At 45.9% G+C, this 20,841-nt stretch overlaps 1 protein-coding gene across 9 annotated transcripts in view; it reads right to left on the bottom strand.

The window, feature by feature from the left end:
- The window catches only part of LOC144755580 (zinc finger CCCH domain-containing protein 11A-like), a 525,975-nt gene that overhangs the window by 13,150 nt on the left and 491,984 nt on the right, over positions 1-20,841 (bottom strand). For 6 of the 9 annotated variants that reach the window (XM_078644672.1, XM_078644678.1, XM_078644681.1 and 3 more), the window contains one exon: positions 20,583-20,662. In XM_078644672.1, the coding sequence (XP_078500798.1) occupies positions 20,583-20,662 (80 nt within the window). The remainder of the gene's footprint in view (positions 1-20,582; positions 20,663-20,841) is intronic. The other 3 variants (XM_078644675.1, XM_078644680.1, XM_078644677.1) reach the window with 1 other exon arrangement.

Here is a 20,841-nt window from a genome sequence, read left to right as displayed (position 1 = left end):
ACTACTGATAGTTCTAGTAGTGTTGTGAACCAGGGCTGTTGGGCCCATGGGGAAGCTACTAGTATGAGTGTGAGAGATGTTTGCCTGAACTTCCACAACGTAAACAGAAACGAAAGAAGAGGGAGAGGAGGAAAAGAATAGGCAAATATCCCTGACCAGTGCATCCACAGAGCATTGCTCTTGGATAATGGGTGTGGGAACCTGGAGGTGAATTTTAGGCATTTTGCGCTGTCCGCAGTTGCAAACAGATCTATGTGTTGGAAATCCCCACTTGTGGAAGTAAGGGAGTAGGACTCAGTGAGGAGTTTCCACTAGTGGACTTCTTGCCGCATACTGCTGAGGAGGTCGGCAAAATTGTCAGTTCCGCGGAGATGTTCCGCTAACAGATGAGTGTTGTGATGTGGAGCCCAATGCCGAATCGTCTGAGATATGCATGAGAACTGTAGCGAATTTGACCCCCCACGGTTTAAAAAAAAAAATAGTAAATGGTTAACATATTTTCCGTACGGACTAAGACAACCTTTCCGTTCAGGTGATGTGTGCATGCTTTCAATGCTAGATGAAGAGTTCAAAGCACCAGGTAGTTGATGTGAAGACCCCAGTGTTTGGTGTCCCAGAGACCCTGGACTGTGAGATTCTGTAAGTGAGGACCCCAGCCTGTCAGTGATGCGTCCGTTGTCAGGATGATGTGGGGAACAGGGTCCAGGAAAGGTCGTCCCTTTAACAGGTTGTTTTTTATCAAACCACTGCAGAGAGCAACGAGTGAGACTGTCTATCAACACTAGATCTTCTAATTTGGATTTAGGAAATATCATGGGACAGAGACAGCCTTGATTAAGGCTGCCGATGACATCAGGGATCAGGGGGGAACAGCCATTCTAGTAATGCTGGATTTATCAGCAGCCTTCGACACGGTCGACCATACCATCCTGGTCGACCGTGTCGAGGGATTTGGCATCTGCCACACTGCCAAAGACCTTATTGCGTCCTTTTTAGCCAAAAGAACACAGGCTGTTATCTTAGGACCCTTTCGATCGGCTCAACTTTCATCTCCTTGTGGAGTACCTCAAGGCTCATCCCTGAGTCAGACACTTTTTAACATTTATGTGTCGGACCTTGCTAAAACCATCAAAGCGCACGGGATGAGCCTAACCTCCTACGCCGATGATACCCAACTAGTGTTGGCTATCAAGGGGGACGGAGACCTAGTGGCAGAAAAATTCAAGAAAGGACTTGTAGACATAGGAGAATGGATGGCTACCAACTGCCTCAAATTAAACTCAGAAAAAACTGAGGTTCTCATATTTGGACCTCTTCTTCCAGCTTGGCCATCAAGTTGGTGGCCAGAGGCCTTCGGTACCCCTCCTATCCCAACCACTAAAGTCAGGAACCTCGGAATCATCTTCGATGAGGGTCTAAATTTCATGGACCATGCCAACAAAACAGCGTCCACAGCACACCTAAAACTGATGATGATAAGGAAAATACGTCCTTTTCTTCCTGACTCAGCTATTAAAACATTGGTCACCTCGCTTGTCCTTTCTGCTCTGGACTATTGTAACGGCCTCTTCCTTAATGCCCAATCCAGAGTAATTACTAAACTGCAGACTATCCAGAACGCAGCAGCACGTCTGCTTTCTGGTAAAACAAAATATGAATCGATATCTAGCAGTATAAAGGACTTCCACTGGCTCACCATTCGAAATAGAATCCATTTCAAGTCCCTTTGTATCGTGTTTAAGGCGCTTAACAACCAAGGACCCCACTTTCTGAAAGAACAGCTACAATGATACAAACCTAGCAGAGCCCTACGCTCAGCTACCCTCAACCAACTGGTCATTCCTCGCACAAAAACGGTTTCCTGGGGCGATCAACGCTTTTTGGTGGCGGCCCCAAAGCTTTGGAACTCTCTTCCCCTAAATATCAGGGCGAGTTCCTCTCTCCTTCATTTCCGTAAGCTTGTAAAAACTTGGCTGTTCGCTCAATGATTATTCGTTCCTCATGCTAACCGTTACAAATAACTGGTTTTACTAGCGCCAAGACGCCTAAGGGTAACTGATGCGCTTTATAAATATTAAAAATAAATAAATAAATTACCCTGTGACTGAGACCACTATTAAGCTAGACATTCCTGTAACAGATGCAAGTGTAGTCGTGCATGTGGCACTATGGCAATGCATGAAGCTATCATACCCAGTAGGTGCATAACAGTTCTGACTGTCAGCTGTTGGTTGGGTTGGAAATGTGGTAGGTGCGTTTGGAAATGTTTGATTTTTTCTGTATTGGGATAGGCAAATGCCAGCTGTGTGTTTAGGATAGCCCCGATACAGTTTAACCTGTAAAGGTTGAAGATAAGATTTCTGGACTTTGATGGTGAAGCCTAGTTGATGGAGCAGGTCTATGGTATTTTGAGTGAGTTGTTAGCACAGAGGAAGAGTCCTGGCTTTGATAAGACAATCGTCGAGACACGGGAAGACATGGATGTTTTGTCTACATAAATGTGCTGCTACCATACTCTAGGTGCAGGGGTCACTCCGAAGGGGAGGACTCTGAATTAGTAATTGTTGCCGGCTATCACAAATCTGAGGTACTTGTGATGTGCTGGGTGTATAAGAATGTGAAAATAGCTGTCCTTTAAGCTTAGAACTGACAGAAAGTTGCCTTGCTGGAGAAGCGAGATTACTTTTTGGAGAGTGACCATATGGAAATGATCGGACAGGACGTAATGATTTAAGGGCCGTAGATCTAAGATTCGCTGTGAAGATCCGTCCTTTTTGGGGATTAGGAAGTACAGGGAGTATACACCTGTTCCTTGATGTTGTAAAGGGATGGGTTTTAGAACTCCTTTGAGCAAGAGAGCTTGAACGTTCTGTTTGGATAGTAATTAGTGTTCCTAAGAGCCTGTGAGTGTGAGGTGGAATGTTTGGAGGTGTGGTAATGAGATCCAGACAGTAACCATGTTGGTTAATGTCCAACACCCACTGGTCTGATGTTATCGATTGCCATGTGGGTAGAAAATCATGTAATCGTCCCCCAACAGGTGGTAAATATTCATGGGGAGGGAGAAGGAAGTCATTGTTTGGTGTTGGGTGCGGCACCACGTGGAGAGCATCTTTTCCTCTACCTTTGGCATTGTTTTCCCTATAGGAGCCTCTATAGTAACGTCAGGGAGAGGAGTGGTGACCCTGGCCACGTTGGTATGAGGTACAGGCATCTGAAAGGAAAATGTTTACTTACCAGTATGCATCTGTTCTTGGCATGTAGAGCTGCAGAATTACATGCTTGTGCATAGATCGCCATCTGGTGTTGGGCTCGGATGTTTGCACTTTGTTGTTGTATTAGAAGAAGTTCTTTGTAGTCACGAGATAGGTGACTTCTCAGGACGATGGTGCGCATGGGCATCGACTCCATCCTCAGATTGTTTTTCGCCATAAAGGGTGATGATGGAGTTTGTAAGAAATAGAAAGATGTACATGTGTGATGTATCTAAGTAAGATACTACTGCAACAGATAAAGGTACCCGGGGAGGCAGGTGGGCGTATATAATTCTGCAGCTCTCCATGGCAAAAACAGATGCATACTGGTAAGTAGCATTTTCCGTTCGAGGCATATGAGCTGCAGAATATATACTTGTGCATAGACTGTACAGCAGTACTCTACCTAGCAGTGGCCACCTGTATCTGTTGCAGTGGTTTGAAAAAGTGTCCTTAGTACAGCCTGGCCCACAATAGCCTTCTGATTTGCGTGCACATCTACACAATAGTGTTTTGTGAAAGTGTGTGGTGTATACCTGGGGTCTCCAACCGGTCGATCGCGACCTACCGGTAGCTCGCCCAACCCTTTGGGAGTAGCTTGTGACTGCTCTCTAATTTAAAGACTGCATTGTTAGCCCTAATAGACAATGAAGGGATACAAAATAAATGCTATCAGCCCTTGCCCGCCCTCACCCAAACCAGCTGCTCAGATTGGCTGAACTGAGCTTAGCTCGGGCGAGGCGGGCCAAAGAACGTCACGTTCTTCCTGAAGTCATGCGCCACCTGCCTTTTCCAGGCTGGCACCACACTTCGTATTTGCCATCTCATCCTCCGGACAAGCTGCGCAGGACTGGTAAGTGTGCCCCTAGCCTGGATTTATAGCAACATAGTTGGTAAAACCCCTGGGCTAAGTGCATGTAAGCCGCCCTATGGTCAGTTAGTAGTCATGGGATCCTAAACTTTGATGCCAGAAGTACCAGAATCAAAGCCTCGAGGCGCTTGCTGTATTGGAGTTTTAAGAGCGCCCAAAGACTCGCATCAGGCTTTTAGCGCTTAGCATTGCTACATATCTAGTTTCACTTTGAAACCTGTTAGTGTTTAGCTCTGTTCGGAACATTTGAAAAAGTGCCACGAAGCATTCAGACATGCTAGGGGCCGAGCCGTGACAATGGCCGCCATCAGAGTAAACTTTGGAAAGAGGCCATTTGCCTACATTCGGATGGGCTCAAGCATTCCGCACGGTCTGGTGTAGGAGAATGGAAGGATGTGCTCGGGTGAACAGTGGTGGGTTCTTTGGCCTCTGCTACCATGTTACGGACTGGGGGAGCGCTGCTTACATCAGTGGGTACCGTTTTCCTAGTCTTTCTATCCGTAAAGCACGGGGCACAATGCGCACAACTTCCAAGATGGAAGCCCGAGTCAGCCCTACTGGTCTGTGTGGTAAACAGTCTGGGCGTTTCAAGCAGCCCTTGCATCCATTGTGGCGTGTTTTCTCTGCTGTGAGTGTTGGGGGCCGGAATGCTGCCTCCCGCCCTCCCCTCGGCTGGGGGTGAAGTGTGTCTGCCTTTTAGGTTCTAGGTGGGCGAGGAGCGATGGAGACCATTTCTGCTGCTCGTAGATCGGGGTGCGCAGCTTCTCCGCTACTGGATCGTACATGGGTGGGGGTGCAAGTGCACGGCGGGGGTGCACATTATAATTGTTCCAGGAAGGCTGGGGTGTGGGCTCTGCTGACAGGGAGTTTGGGCACTCATCCCTGTTGCCTTGGAAAGGGCTGGCACGGAGTCTCTGCTGGTGGGGGGTGGGGGGGGGCTGCATTGGATGGACAATTGAATATGACCTGCTGGTCACCACGGAGGTACACTAACACCAACTGTCTGCCTGAAACGCCCACAACCCCTCCCCCAATCAAGGGGCTATCAAGTGCCCGCAAGGAAACGCTGTCCCACCACCTCATTACTAGGTGGCTTCGTTGTTTAGCCTGTCTTAATGCCTTTGATTTTAACATCGGCTGCCACTACTCTTTACATCTGCCTTCAGTAACAAAGCGCGGTGGCAGCGGACCTTAAAATCGAAGGTCCTTGCAGGCACTGAGCTGCTACCACGGTGGAGGCCAATGTTAAAATCAAAAGTGCTTGCCTGCCGTGAACTGCTTTCACTGACTACAGCACGCTTTACATTTGCCTTTTGTTGTAGTCAATAAAAGCAAGTCAGTGCATGCAAGGCTCTTTGATTTTAACATCGGCTACCACTGTGCTTTATTATGTCTTCTTTCAATTTTAAAGATCAGTGTCAGCCGATGTTGAAATCAAAGCGCTTTACATGCACTGATCCGATCCTCCCAAAACAGGCTCTTCACCTCTCTGTCAAGTCCTGTCACTCCCAGTCTCCCATCTCCCACACTCTTCCTTTGTGCCAAGGCAGCTCTGCTTGTGTGACACGGAGATGTGTTTTGGTGCACCACAGCTATGCAAAACAATTTGATTTGTTGAGTACTTCCATACTAGTGTGCGTTTAATACAGGCAGCTTCTGTTTACAATTTTAGTGGCCGAGTCTGAGATGATGCAATTTTTTTCTTGCGTGGGATTTTTCTGAGCAAGGCTCATTAGTCCTTACTTGATTTTACCCATGCACTTTGATCCCATTGATATTCTGTTTTTATATTGCTTGGTTTTTGAGGTGAGTTCAATGAAGGACTCAATTGCCCTGATTTAGGAACTCATGGCCTACGTAGTAGGAAAGCAGGCTGGTGAGTTCAATAGATATCTGGAGTGTGTGTGCATGCACGAGGTGTAATCAGATTTAACATTTGTTGTTTAAAGGAATAAATTCATGCTCACTTGTTTAGAGCGTTTTCAAAATTTCATGATGTTTGAATAAATTTAGAGTAGTTAATCATGGAACTTCCTGTTTATTGATGTATGTGCGCAGGGACATTGCCATATATTTAATGCTATTATATTATTACTGGAAGTAGAAGAGGACTGTGCAGCGAGTGCAAAGCTTAGCAGACAGTCAGTTGCTGAACATTGCAGAACTATGCATTTTCTGAAAGCATGTGTTATAGAACGGAGTGAAGTGCTTTATAATGAAAGTAAGGTTGTCACCTTTCCAAATATCTTCCATTTGTTGTTCCAATAGTCTGCAAAGGCCCGGAAATGAAAGAAAATCATATGCATTAATTACTAACATAACTTTTCTCCCTTTGTTTTACTTTTTTTGATAATGAAGAAAGGGGAAGCCTTCTGTTGTAGCATTTTTATAGCGCTTACTAATGTGTGGCACTGAAGCACTTACCTCCATGGTTAGCAAGCTATGGCAAGTGTAGGGTGGGTGGTTCAAAGTGTTTTCTTTGGTTTGTGATCATATGTGCAAAGTATTTCCTTGTCCTGCCTGATTAACACCAAGATGCAGTTATCGTTATCATGTTATGGGACACAGTGAGTAGCAGTGTGGTGAATGAGGTGTAAGACAGATATACAGTTTATTATGTTATGGTTTTCAGTCTGCCGACAGCTTTGAACACCTACATAGGTATATGCATCTTGTTCAATCCACAGTATGGGCACAAAGAAATTAGGCTTAAAGACAATGAATGAGGGTGTGGGAGGTGTCTCCAAAAAATGCGCAAGTTGCTTGGCCTTTAGTAGGTCACGACGATTTTCACTGATCAGAAATAGCTCTCACTACAGTAAAAGATGCACACCCCTGGTGTAGACCATGTTGTTGCTTTACAAATGTCATCCATGGGAATGTTCCCTAAGAATGCCATAGAAGCCCCTAATTTGCGTGTGGAATGCGCTCTAAGGGAATGGATAATGTACGTTTTGCTTTTTGGTAGCATACCTGGATGCATTTAACCATCCACCTGGCAATTCCAGCTTTTAATATAGGATTGCTCTTATGTCGTGGTGAGAAAACTACAAAAAGTTGTTTACTTTTCCTGAAAGTTTTTGTCCTTTCAATGTAGTAAAGAATAGCTCTTTTGACGTCAAGCGTATGTAGTGCCCATTCTGCTACTGAGTCTGGTTGAAAAAAAAGACTGGTAGTTCAACAGACTGGTTAAGGTGGAAAGCAGAAACGACTTTTGGTAAGAATTTAGGGTTTTTCCTAAGAACCACTTGGTTGTGATGTATTTGTAAAAATGGTTCTTGTATAGTTAATGCCTGGAGTTCACTAACTGTTCTGAGAGATGTGATCGCCACAAGGAAACCTACTTTCCATGTGAGAAATTGGATTTCACATTTATGTAGAGGTTCAAATGGGGGACCCATGACAAGTGTTGTCTGTTTTGTAGGTAAGCAGCTATGGCAGCAAGATGTAATCATATAGATGTGAATGCTAGATTACATTTTTGTAGAGGCAGGAGATCACAAATAATCTTTTGAATTGAAGCATCTAATGGATTGATTGTGTTATTGCAGTAGATCACAAATCTTTTCCATTTAGCTGCAGAGCATGCTCTATTGGTAGGACATCTAGCCTCCTTAATGACTTTTATACAGTCTGGCGAGAGATTGAGATATACCAACAAAGAGTAGCAGTGGGTCGTTAATTAGTTTAGTTTGTTCGAATTATGTATCTGAAAAGAAGGGACACCCCACAACAAATAGTGAGTCAAGTGATGCTATCTCAGAGTGAATATCCTTCTTATATAGAAAAATACCCATCAGTTGTCGATCCTGGACGCCATGTTCATCATTTGGGTTCCTTCACACCGGGAAGGTAAGTTTATCAAATGTCCACTGTAGACAGCAAGAACTCACACCTATGTCTAAACAGTGGAACCCAGTTGGTGTTATCATATACTAGGGTGTGAAGAGAACTGTAGAGCAGTGCAAGTGAAAGGTGAGTAAAAAAAGAAAAATGTGATATGAACAATAAAATTGGGTAGTAGAAAGGATAAGGAATTTTATTAAACACCTTAATAGTCCCAAACCAATAATATGCGTGCGACAGTAGTGGCTTGAAACTATAACCACTAATCTTTAGATACGGTCAACCTGTTTCTGCAGACTTAAAGTTGACCCTACAAGGTATCCTGCTGCTTTCTTCAGGACCATAATCGCGACTGCTCAGTAAAAAGGTGAAAAACGAAGAAAATATCACCTGGGTATTTAGTGCATCTTCATTATCCTCACTAATTGAAAGGAGAGAAACGCTCCACCTCACTTGGCCACAGCTCAGGTAAATGGAGCCCCGCACTTCCGGTCGGTACTCCGGACGTCCTTCTGGGTAGTCTCTGGGAGGTCACCTCCCCGAGACAGCCCAGAAGGACGTCTGCTCTACAGTTGTCTCTTCACACCCTAGAATATGATAACACCAACTGGGTTCCACTGTTTAGACATAGGTGTGAGTTCTTGCTGAGTTCTTGTGAAGGATATTCACTCTAAGGTAGCATCACTTGACTCACTATTTTTTGTGGGGTGTCCCTTCTTTTCAGATACATAATTTGAACGAACTAAACTAATTAACGACCCACTGCTACACTTTGTTGGTATATTGACGGTTTAGGGGTTCTAGCACTGAGTGGTCTTCAAACATCCCCTTAGGCCCTCTTCTCCCTGTTTGTATTTATGAGAGATTGAGATAACCAAACTAAGACTTCAGGAGCCAGATTGCTAGTTTACGTTGAGTTGGATCTGGATGCCTTATCTCTCTATGGTTCTGCGTGAGAAGGTTTGGGGAGAGGTGCAACTTTTGATGTGGAACTACTGAGAGTTCCAGCAGGGTTGTGAAACATGGTTTCCGGGCCCCTGTTGGAGCAACTAGGATCATTGTGAGAGACTGTTGTTTGAGCTTGCGCACGAGTAATGGAATGAGCGGGAGAGGTTGAAAAGCGTACCAAATCTGCCTGACCAGTTCATCCATATCGCATTGCCTTTTGACAATGGCTGGGTATACCTGGAGGCGAATCTTAGACATTTTGTGTTTAAATGTGTGGCGAACAGATCTATGTCTGGGTGGCCCCACATTTGAAAAAGCGGATAGAGAACTTGCGGATGAAGTTCCCATTCGTGGATTTGTTGTTTCTGACGACTGAGCAGATCCGCAATCTGATTGTGTACCCCTGGAAGATGTTCTGCTAAGAGGTATATTGTTTGAGGAATGGCCCATCTCCATAGGCTTTGCCCTAGGCGTGAAAGCTGCAGTGTGTGTCCCCCCACCCCCCTGTGTTTGTACATAGTACATAGTACATTGCTGTCATATTGTCCGTACGGACGAGGACAGCTTTGTGTACAAGAAGTATTTTGAATGATTTTAATGCAAGAAAAATCGCCAGTAATTTGAGGTGAATAATGTGGAGCAGTTTCTGTTGATGGGTCCACATACCCCGAATGGTATGGTTTAAGATATGAGCCCCCCAGCCGGTGAGTGATGCGTCCGTTGTTAGTACTATCTGTGGAACCGGGTCTAGGATCAGCCGCCCTTTGAAAAGGTTTGGTGTGTTCCACCACTGCAGAGAGCGATGTGTGCTGCTGTCTGCTAACACCAGATCTGTAAGTTGACCTTGAACCTGATTCCACTGTTGTGCTAAACATTCCTGTAATGGAACGATTAATAAGGTACGAATAAAATGCAAGAGGCCATCATCCCTATTAGTTGCATGAACACTCGAGCTGGTAGTGAGTGTTGAGGTTGAAATTTTGTTATCAAAGCTTGCATGCTGGCTATCCTGGCTGGACTGGGGTATGCAAGGGCTTTACAAGTATCTATTGTGGCGCCTAGATACTGTTGGGTGTGGGACTGTTGAAGATGTGACATTGTTCGAGGTTTATTGTGAATCCCAAGTTGTGCAGCAGCTGGATTGTTTTGTGTGTGGTGTACACAATCGCTGCATAACTTGGCTTTTATGAGCCAGTCGTAGAGGTAAAGAAATACATGAATGTGTTGTCTTCGCAAGTGAGCTGCTACTACTGCGAGACATTTTGTGAAGACTTTGGGTGCTGTAGTCATTCCGAATAGGAACTGGTAGTATTGACCATCTAGTACAAACCGTAGATATTTACTGTGAGCAGAGTGAATACGAATGTGAAAGTAGGTGTCCTTGAGATCTAGAGTGGCAAGGAAATCGCCTTGTTGGAGTAATGGTAGAACTTGTTGGAGAGTGATGATGTGATATTTGTCGGATTGTACGTACAGGTTTAACGGTCTGAGGTCTAATATTGGCCTGAGAGTACAGTCCTTCTGCGGGATGAGGAAGTAAAGGGAGCAAACCCCCATACTTTGATGGTGTATGGGAACTGGTTCTATTGCATGCTTTTGCAAGACAGAGAATCTCTTGTTTTAGAAGTATGTGATGTTCTGTGGACATTGGACGTTGTTTGGGAAGTATGTGTGGAGGGGTAGAGGCGAGTTCCAGGCAGTAACCATATTGGATAATTTATCTCACCCACCTGTCTGTTGTGATGGAACTCCAGACAGGTAGGAACTGTGATAGTGTTCACCTGACTGGAGTGGAATGGTCTCGGGGGAGTGGAGGGAAGTCACTGTTTTGTGGTAGGGGAGTTGCGGGTGTTATTACAGCGGCCTCTTCCTTTGTTGTTATTCCCTCTGTAGCCCCCTCTAAAATATCCTCTGTTAGAGGAAGTTTGAGAGGGGCTTTTGTAGGAAGAAGTATTGTCTGTCCCAATGGTTTTGGAGGCGCCCCTACAAAAGGAGCGACTAAAGGAACCTCTAGTTGTTGGTAACTGTAAGGCCCCCATGGACCTAGCTGTGTCAGTGTCTTTTTTCATCTTCTCTAAAGATGTGTCTACAGTAGGTTCAAACAAGTGTTTTTGATCAAAAGGCTGATAAAGAATTTGAAACTGCACCTCCTGTTTAAAGATATGCGTAGCCATGCGTGCCAGCGCAGTAAAACGCTTGTGATAATAGCACGAGATGCTGTGTCCCTGCATGAAGAGCACATTTGATAGAGGTGTTTGTAATTATCTTTCCTTCTTGTGTGAGGTTGTTAGTTTTAGACCTATACTGTTCTGGAAGATGTTGCATGAGTGTCTCAAGCTCATCGTAATGCGCTCTATCATACCTGGCCGGCAAAGCTTGGGCGTTGGCAATGCGCCAATAATTTGCTGCCTGTGACGCAACCTGTTTACCAGATGCATCCAATAATTTAGATTCTTTATCCAGAGGAGGGGCGTCACCTGTTTGGGAATTTGCCAGTTTATGTCCATTTGACACTACTAGAGAATGTAGAGGGAGCTGCCCCTTGATATAAGCTGGTTTATATTTTTTATCAACCCCGGGTTGACGACCTCTAGCCCTGATAAGGTCTTTAAAACACATTAGGGGCATCTTTAATCATACCTTTTAACATAGGTAAAGTATTTGTTGACTTTTGTGATTGTGTAAAAGTCTCCAAAGGGTCTGAGTGGACGTCTATCCTATGATATATGGCTGGTCTATTTAGAAGTTGCGCAAAACCTATGTTGTTGTCTGGAGGGGATAGTTTAGATGGATAGGAGTCTGGTTCAGGAATATCTGGCATATTAGTATAATCCTCCCAAGGGTCAGGTGTGGATATCATCATCCCCTTGTAGGTCTCCATCCCCATCGCCATCCCTATCCCCAAATTCCTTTTCATCCTCTTGTGGTGCAGATGAAGAAGGAAGCTGTGGAGAGGGTGCTGGAGAAAGTGGTATAGTTGGAAGATTTGGAGGGGGAGAGGAGGGTCTGAAAGGTGAAGTTGCTATGTCTTTCTTCTTTAAGGGTATCTCAGGTGCCTCTGAGGAGTCAAATTTCCTCTTTTTAGGTGGTATTGTGATGACATTGTTTTGGTTCCGAGTGATCTAGTTGAAATAGTTCCTTTGAGGTATTGTCTTTTTTTGGCACCGATTACTTTGGTTCCGAGTGGTGCTTTGGTTTAGGCTCTGTAGCTTAGGAGGGGTCTTGGTCTCCCTATGCTTCTTTGGAGTTTGAGTCTGAAATCTTTTTCGGCTCCGTAGATTTATGGACTTTTTTCGGTTCCGAGGGCTTGTCCTGTGTGCGTTTTGGTGCTGAAGCAGTCGGCTTGGAAGAAGTCTTCGGTGTCGATAGAACGAGGCGTTGCACGGCCTCTGGTTTCGACTTTTGTTTCGGTGCAGGAGATGTTTTTCGGTACCGCTATGTAGCTGGCTCGATCCCAAGCCGCCTGCAGGCTTATCTCTGGACTTTGGAGCCGGGCCCGAGGGCGGGGCATCTGAAGTATTAACACTGTGTCGACCTTAGCTCGAAAGCAAAGATGTCACTGGAGACATTACGTTACGTCGAGCCCGGCGATAACGTAAGGTTTTCTTTGATCTGAAGGAAGCACAGGCCTCAAAGTCTTTGTCCTCGTGTTCTAGAGAGAGGTAAAGGTTACACACCTCGTGGAGATCAGTGTGTGGGAATTTAGCTCCAAACTGGGGCATTTTTTAAATGGAGTTCTTTCCATTGACTACAAGGCCTGATGGTGCAGATAGGCCCAATGGCCCGCGTTGACGACCGGAATCGAAGGTCTTGCTGAATTTTTCTGGATGCGTGTCGAAAGGGAACGCGATCGAAACAGTATCGTCGAGTGGTGAGGGAGTGCGCGTCGAAGGGGGATCGAGAACGACACAGACCCGGAGCGCATCAATTTACATCCGATCCTGATAGCGAAAAAATAATCTGAGGATGGAGTCGATGCCCATGCACACTATCGTCCTAAGGAGGAGTCACCTATCTCGTGACTACAAATAACTTCCTCCAATACAACAACAAAGTGCAAACTTCCGAGCCCAACACCAGATGGCGATCTATGCACAAGTATATATTCTGCAGCTCATATGCCTGGAACAGGTGTTTTTTGAACCTGCTCGATAGGTGGAGCAGCAAAAGGAGTCACGAGAACTAGATGTTTGAAAAGCAACAATAGACTTAGCAGTCTCTGTAAGCTTTTTAATTTTTTCTAGGGCCACGTCAAGCTTGGGACCGAAAAGATGTTTTGTTGAAAGGGACATTTAAAAGACTTTGTTAGACTTAAAGCCAGATAAACGGAGCCAGGCATGGCGCCGCAGCAAGATACTGGCATTAATCCCCCTAGCAGCAGTACCTGCTGAATCTAAGGCACAGCAGATAGATGTGTTTGAGATGGGCTTTCCTTCAAATACAAGCTCCTGACCCCATTTCTTATGCTCCATTGGTAGATATTGGAGGAGTTCCTCCAATTCATCCCAGTGGGCACAATTATACCTTGCAAGCAAACTCATTGAATTGGCAATACGCCAATGGTTGGCAGATTGAGCTGCAACCCTTTTACCAGAGGCGTCACTGAGTTCACTTTCCTGGTCAGGAGGTGGTGCATCATTGGCAGCTTGGGAATTAGCTCGCTTGTGAGCGTTGGTAACAAGCAAGTCAGGAAGAATCTGTCCACTGATGTAAATGGAGTCGGATGGAGAAGCTTAATATTTTGTATCCACCCTGGGCGGGATGATTCTAGCTCTAACAGGGTCTTTAAATAGGTCATCTGCATGGCGCAACATACCCCTAAGCATACGGAGGTGTTGCATGGCCGTATGTGTGGAAGAGAGTGCTTCAAAACGGAAGTCCTGTTCCAGAGGGTGGTTCTGTAGCTTGACCACATATAAAGTTGTGGTCCTATCAATGAGCTCTTGGTACGATGTGGAGTCATGAGGAGGAGATTGAGAAGCAGGGCATAGATCTGTCAGTGTCCTCAGGAGGGTCTATATCATATGCTGACCAGTGGTCGGTTGAGGGTGTTGGGTGTATCAAAAGTATCATCCCCTGCCTACCTGTGTCAGAAAGTGGAGACCTTTGAGGTGTTATATCCAAGGGATCTCCATCAGAGTGTGGTGGAGGGAGGGGTGGAGGAGGAAATGGCGGTGGAAGTGGCAAAGAACGGGTGGCCTTGTTCACCTTCTTTTGTTTGGTTGGGACCGGAATATCAATAGCCTCTTCGAAGGAGAGTTGTCTCTTCCATAGTGATAGAACAGAAAGTCTGGCAAGAACATGCCCTGTATGGGGCTGGATGTGTATTTCCTTTTGACAAGCATCCAGTTTCTTTTGTAACTTGTGGAAAATAGGTTCCACGGGCTTGCCAGGATCAGATTACGGAGCCGGTTTTGACGTCAAGGAGCGTTTCTGTTTTTGTACCAAAGGTCCGGTCGGAGCTGAAAATGGGGCTGGTTGGCTCGGTACCAAAGGTCGACTCTGCACCGAGGTGAACGATGTTGATGGTTCGGCTGGTGTTTCGGCACTGAGCCAGAGGGTGGGATGTTCAACTCAGTCTTTTGGGGATGGCCATGGCCAGAAGGCAGTGGTTGTCTGAGTGCCGTTTGTTCGGTAGGAACCAAATGTCTCTTAGGTTGTTCGAGATGAGGCTGAGGAATAGGGGCTACCGTGCTCACTAACTGTTGAGCTGGTGAAATGTCCTACATCTCAATGTCAACCTCTAGGTCAGAGACAGAACTGCCCTCAATAGAGAACGCCTCTTCCTCCCCCACAGATGGTCCAGGGAGTTTCTCGTTCTCTTCCTCGACATCTTGATGTCTGAAGATGTCGGGAGTATCTTCAGTACTGGTTTGCTGCCTCTCATGTTGACATGCCCACAGTTTGAAAGTCTTTTTGGAGCAGAAAGATAGACCGGCCTCGCAACCCTCCTCCCTGTGTTCTGGTGATGAACACAGGTTACATTCCGGATGAAGGTCGGTCCATGGGATTTGGCGAGGAAGTAGGGGCAGAAACAGAAAGGCATCCGTTCCAGATTAAAAATAGAGGCCCTGAAGGGGGAGGACCTTGAGGGCCACGGTGGAAGGACGTTGATTCGACAAGTGATAACGTTTTCTATTTCTCAATAAGCAAGATGGAATACGCGATCGAAAACCATACTGGTGAGGGTGTGCACGAACTGAACAGAGCAGTGTAACGGTCTTGACCCGGAGCGCAGGCACACAAGTGCGAATCAGACAGCGGAGAGAAAACAAACAATGCTATGCCCATGCGCATTATTACCAAGAGGAGTCACTAACTCATGACTCCAAAGACTTCTTTGAAGAAACAACTCCACAACTTGTTGCTGTAGGAGGACTGCCATCTCTTGCAACAATATCCACTAGTGGTTCTCTGACTTAAGGGTCTGCAGGGGGAAGAAATGGGTGCAGTCTGACTGCTGAAAGGTAGGTGTACACCCTACTATTGGACAAACCATCCAGGATTGTAGAAAGTAGGCTACCCGACCGCCCACTGATAGCATATGTTTCTTCTAGGACTAATTAAAACGACTTCCCTGGTACTGCAGGGGAAAAACTGGAGGATGAAAGCTGGTTTTGGCAGCCTCTACCTCTGCCCTTGAATTGTTGCACAAAGACATTTGGTGATGCTGGGTTGACTGTGTGAACTGGAATTGCCTACTTCGGAAGTGTTGTAGACCACTGGTACTTCACTTGGGCTAGCTGACCTTTTTCAGAAGGTGGGGTTGGTAACTTCCCACCCCGAAATAGCCCCTCTTCCTAAAATAACGGCAGGCCAAGCCCTGAACAATTCCATGGGGCCTGACGGCATTCTAGAGGGGTCTACAGCCCGCTGGAACACCTCCAACCATTGCATTAAGGAACACAATTGGGTCGGCTCCTGACGCCGGAAACTGAGTGTAGACCAGCTCCAATATTGCAAAGGAAACCAATAGCGGCAACTAAAAAGGTGAGTTTTCCTGTGGAGGCACGCTCTTCACTAACTAGCACATGAATGGAAGGAACCAGTGGAAAACGTCGAGGTGGGGACCTGCCTTTTGACCTTAGTCAGGCACTGGAAGAATTGGAATGTCTTTTGAGCTTCTCATTTATGCTTCTTCCTCTTCTCCCAGGACTTCGACGAGAGCAAGGAACAGGAAACAGACTCGATCTGGATCTTGACCGGCACCTACTAAGATGGTCATATTTGGTACGGGTCATAAAAAGTTTGGCCACCCTCTCCTTAATCACCTTCAGATTCCCTCACCTTCCCCACAAAGAGGCAGGCCACGCCCTGCACAATTCCATGGGTACCAGCAGCATGACCATCATAACCAGTTCGTTAGTTGGGCATTTATCCTAACGGTAACATAAGGAGACGTCTCCTACTTACATAGAGAGCAATACCCATATTCGCGTTTAATTGCAACCCCACAATAATATTAAAAAACAGCCCCCGTTAAACTCCCACAATAGTTATGGGCCAGCGGAGAATTGATAATACTTCAGGTTTATCATCCCTACTTAGCTTCTAAGGCACACCTGGTCGCCCCCGTCATTATGTACTGATACAACAACGGGCACTACAAGATGGCCGCCTCAAAACACACGTTAATCATGTGACCAATACCACCAGGAACGCGGATCCTCCCGCGCTCCTTTCCTTTATATTACGCCCCTTCCCTTCCTACCGCCTCCACCCGGATCCAGCGGCGAGGGGTAGGCACGAAAAGAGCAGCTCAGGAACTCCCAAGTAAGTTCCCCATATTACGGTGTCTCCCATCTTTCAACCCCCATCTTAACTACCTTTAGTACTTTCCGCAGAGGACCTTTTAAACTTAAAACACAGGGTTTCCTTTGTGAGACATGGTTTTTAAACTACTAGTCTACGGTAAACTGCGCTCGATTTCTGTGAGTGCTCCAACAACTTTTATTGTCATATACAGAAACATAGATAGCCAGTTTAGATCACGCCGACATGGACACAGGTTGAGGATCGGATCGGACATTACCGACGGCAATAACAGTCCTCGACGGCAATAATAGTCCTTAACGGCGTGGGGCATTGAGCGGGAGGGGTAGCCCTTTGTTGAGTGGTATTTACTAACTATTAGGACTCTCAACCACGGGACTTAACGCTTACAGTCCTATCACTCGACACTCAACCCGCTAGTTTTGAAGCCGACAATACAGGGCAATGTTAACTGGGGAGACCCTAACTCTTCCTGTTCCTCTCACCTTAAATCCATTAACACAGGGTTTTATAAGAGGGCATCAGTAACCTTGCGGGCCATTACAGACATTGCACTATGAGTGAGCAGACCACCTCCTGTTGTCCTATCACTCGACACTCAACCCTCTAGTTTTGAAGCCGACAATACAGGGCAATGTTAACTGGGGGGACCCTAACTCTTCCTGTTCCTCCCACCTTAAATCCATTAACACAGGGTTTTATAAGAGGGCATCAGTAACCTTGCGTGCCATTACAGACATTGCACTATGAGTGAGCAGACCACCTCCAGTTGTCCCTTTCGTTTATATATAGGATTGTCTACATCTGTTTGTGTGTTATTACTTTTAACCCCAGTCCGCCTTGTGTACTTAGCCTTGCGGTGGAAGATCTCACCTGAAGCTTTACCCGCTGGATACTGTTGCTAACTGTACATTACACTTTTTAGGTGTGTTTACAACCTGTACCACCTGAGGACTGCACGCTGCATCATATACCGTTTGGTATTTTTAATGGTTTTTATCCACAGAAGCACTCTCACTCATGATTCCACATAGAAGAGTGCATCTACACAACTCATAGTGTGATAACACAAGCTGGTGATCTATTTCACTGGCTTTCTGATATGCCGTCATCTGATGTGATTGTTTGTATTCCATCTGTGATTTGCTTCTCCCCTTTCCTCAACAGGTTTTGACAGCTTAACGTAGACATACACATGGAAGAAGGGTAAAATAGGGACAACAAAATTGTTTTTTCCCCCCCAATTGTTTCCATTTACGATTTAGTTTTAATCTCACTGGTGTGTATTCCCAATACATTAGTGACCCACTGTAGACAGTTACTCAATAGATACTTACTAAGTAGTATTCATAGGTCCTGATGAATTGCCTGTTAATGAACACTAGCGAGAAACATGTTGACCAGATATTAGCACCCTCTGGAAGGCCTTCGGAAACATAATATTCCAGACTCACCCTCCAGATTTTGATTTTAATTAGAGCAGCGGACCGCCAGAATAAATCATTCCTTGGTACCCCTAGCTTTATTTTAACCACCCACGATACGTCTACAATCCTTACTGGCCCCACACCCGCACTTCATCCAAACGGCTGTTGGAAAAAGATCTCCGCTAAAGAGCCCCTCTTCGAGGTGTCACCCGTTGGGTATTGCACCGCCGACCCAACGAGGAGCAAGCCCAAATGATGAAGCATGACACCTGCAAAGGTGTGTGAGGGCATTAAATCCAACAAAATTGATTCCCTGGGGTAATGTCCTTTTACCCTGAGAACACTCACATGTCCTAACGCATATCTTTCCTCTTTAGGAACAGCTCAGCAACCTCTGTAGTAATTGTATCTTCCGGGCAATAGCGGTAGCTGGACCTTCTACTTAATTTAAGTAGTAATATAATAATCCACATTTGTAAAGCGCACAATCACCCGTTAGGGTCTCTAGGCGCTGGGGGCCGTCGGGAAGATTAAGCGAGCTATTGCCCAGAGTCACATGGTGCTGGGCTAACCTGCCGCCGGAGCCGGGGATCGAACCGTGATCCCCAGATTCCAGCGTCAGTCGCCCTGGCCGCGGCGCCACACCTCTTCCTCTAGACCAGTCCTCCTTTCTTTGTACCCATACCAACAGCATGCTCAAGGGGCCTATGGCACATTCAAAGGGTCTACCGCTCACGGGAACACCGCCACCATTGCTTTGTGGAACACAAGGGGGTCGGCTACTGACGCTGGAAACTGAGGGTAGACCGGCTTCAGTATTGCAAAGGGCACCAATGGTGGCAACTGCAGCGGTTGCTGCAGAGGCATGCTTTTCACTAGCACTGGCACACAAGAAGGAGTCAGTGGAAAAGGTCGAGGTTGAGACCTGCCTTTTGACCCTAACAACTCATTGGAAGAACTGGAATGTCTCTTGAGCTTCTAAATTATGACTCTTCCGCCTCTCCCAGGAGTACTTTGACAAAAATGAGGAATGGCAAGTGAACTTGGATCTGGATCTTGGCCGGCACCTACTAAAATGGTCATATTTGGCCTGGGCATAAAAAGATTGGCCTCCCTCTCCTTAATCACCTTCAAATTTATGCAATGACCAGTCACATGACGCTGACTTGTCCCTAAAACCCAGACACCACAGACAGTTATTATGTTAGTCAATGAAGGAAATATGACCCTCAGACATACAACAGGGTTTAAACTAAGTCTGGGCTGTGCACTACCCTCGTGGAGTTTTCCGCACTCCGCGGAGTTCCAAAAAACTCAGCTTCGTGTAGCGGAGTTTTTTCCTCGCTCGCGTTAGTCAACGTGCCGAGGGCACGCGAGGAAAATCCACCTCCTTGCGAGAATCTTCCCCGTTCACGATCGTCAACATCAAGTTGGCGAGTGCAAAAAATCAACATCCCAGCGAGATTTCTCAATGCGGTCGGTGGGATTTCTCATTGCGAGTCGTCGCGTATGCTTGCGACCCCTCGCATTGAGAAACCGTCTGTTTGTGTTGAGAAAGTTGTCGCTCAAGTAAAAATCTTCTCTAGCGGCATAAAGGAAGCAGCGCCCACTTGCGCTGTGCATGATGTCGTTCGCGATGATTTCACAGTGCGGACAAGCTGCTGACACTAAAAATCATAACAAACAGAATTTATCTAATGCACTCCGCAGTTCACGGAGCTCCGCGTAGCACAGAACTCCACGAACACTGCACAGGCTTAGTTTAAACCCTGACTTCTTTGGTGGTGAAATATCCCCAATGCATTACTTGAGGAAATAATTTAGTAGCGCAAAAATCAATCACATCAAAGGAAGATAAAAGCCCTGACCAGCGGCAAAGGGGACATAAAAAAAACATAACTAACAAGAGAGCACCAGAGTGGGCTCTCTTATCGCTTCAGTGATATCACTGCGGCTCCATTTTCGGGGCTAAAACGGAGCTGGCATTCCCTTTTGGTGCAGGAGAGCTATGTCAGACCTTTCAATGTCCAGTTGGAGACCTGGGACATTCAGAAGTGAGGCATCTCTAGATAGAAAGCCCTCTTTACTGGATCTACATAACTGCTTCAAACTGAACCTGTTGTCTGAAGCTCTTCTAGAGTCAGATGCAGTGCATATTCCTCCATCTACGAGTTAAGAGTCGTAAAGTGCTATTTGTTCTTCTTTCCTCTTTCTCTGTCCCCCTACCCCCTCCTTGGAGAAGACTGATGAAACGAGAACCCTTCAAGAGTAAATTATTAAAACGCCCTTTGTGAGGCCATGCCGTCAGATTATTATTTTTTACTATTTGCGATTGTGAATGACATGCCAGATGATGATGAAGTTTTTTGGACTTAGAGGTGATTTGGTATATTATTTGAAGTCAATAGCTTTCTTTTGACTGGACTCAGAAAGGTACTCCCATAATCCATGTTCTTGCCTCACCTGTCATCGGAGGCTCCCGAACCTGCAGCAGTCGTCTTTTCTTGCTCGGTCACAGAATCAGCATTATCAGCAACTGCCTGCTGAGAGAGACATGTATTAAAGAATGACACATTTGGTCAGAAAACGATAACGTGAAAAACAGGAAGATTCACTACTCCCGTCCCTCAAATTAACATACTTTCCTCACAAGTCTCGCATGAAGCAATGCAATATAATCGCGATATATAGGCAGAATCTCCTTTAATACAGAACAGTGTTC

The sequence above is a fragment of the Lissotriton helveticus genome, chromosome 5_1 (assembly GCF_964261635.1).
Source record: "Lissotriton helveticus chromosome 5_1, aLisHel1.1, whole genome shotgun sequence".
Lineage (NCBI taxonomy): Eukaryota > Metazoa > Chordata > Amphibia > Caudata > Salamandridae > Lissotriton > Lissotriton helveticus.
The sequence above is the reverse complement of the archived record's forward strand: the minus strand, read 5'-3'. Positions and strand labels throughout refer to the sequence as shown.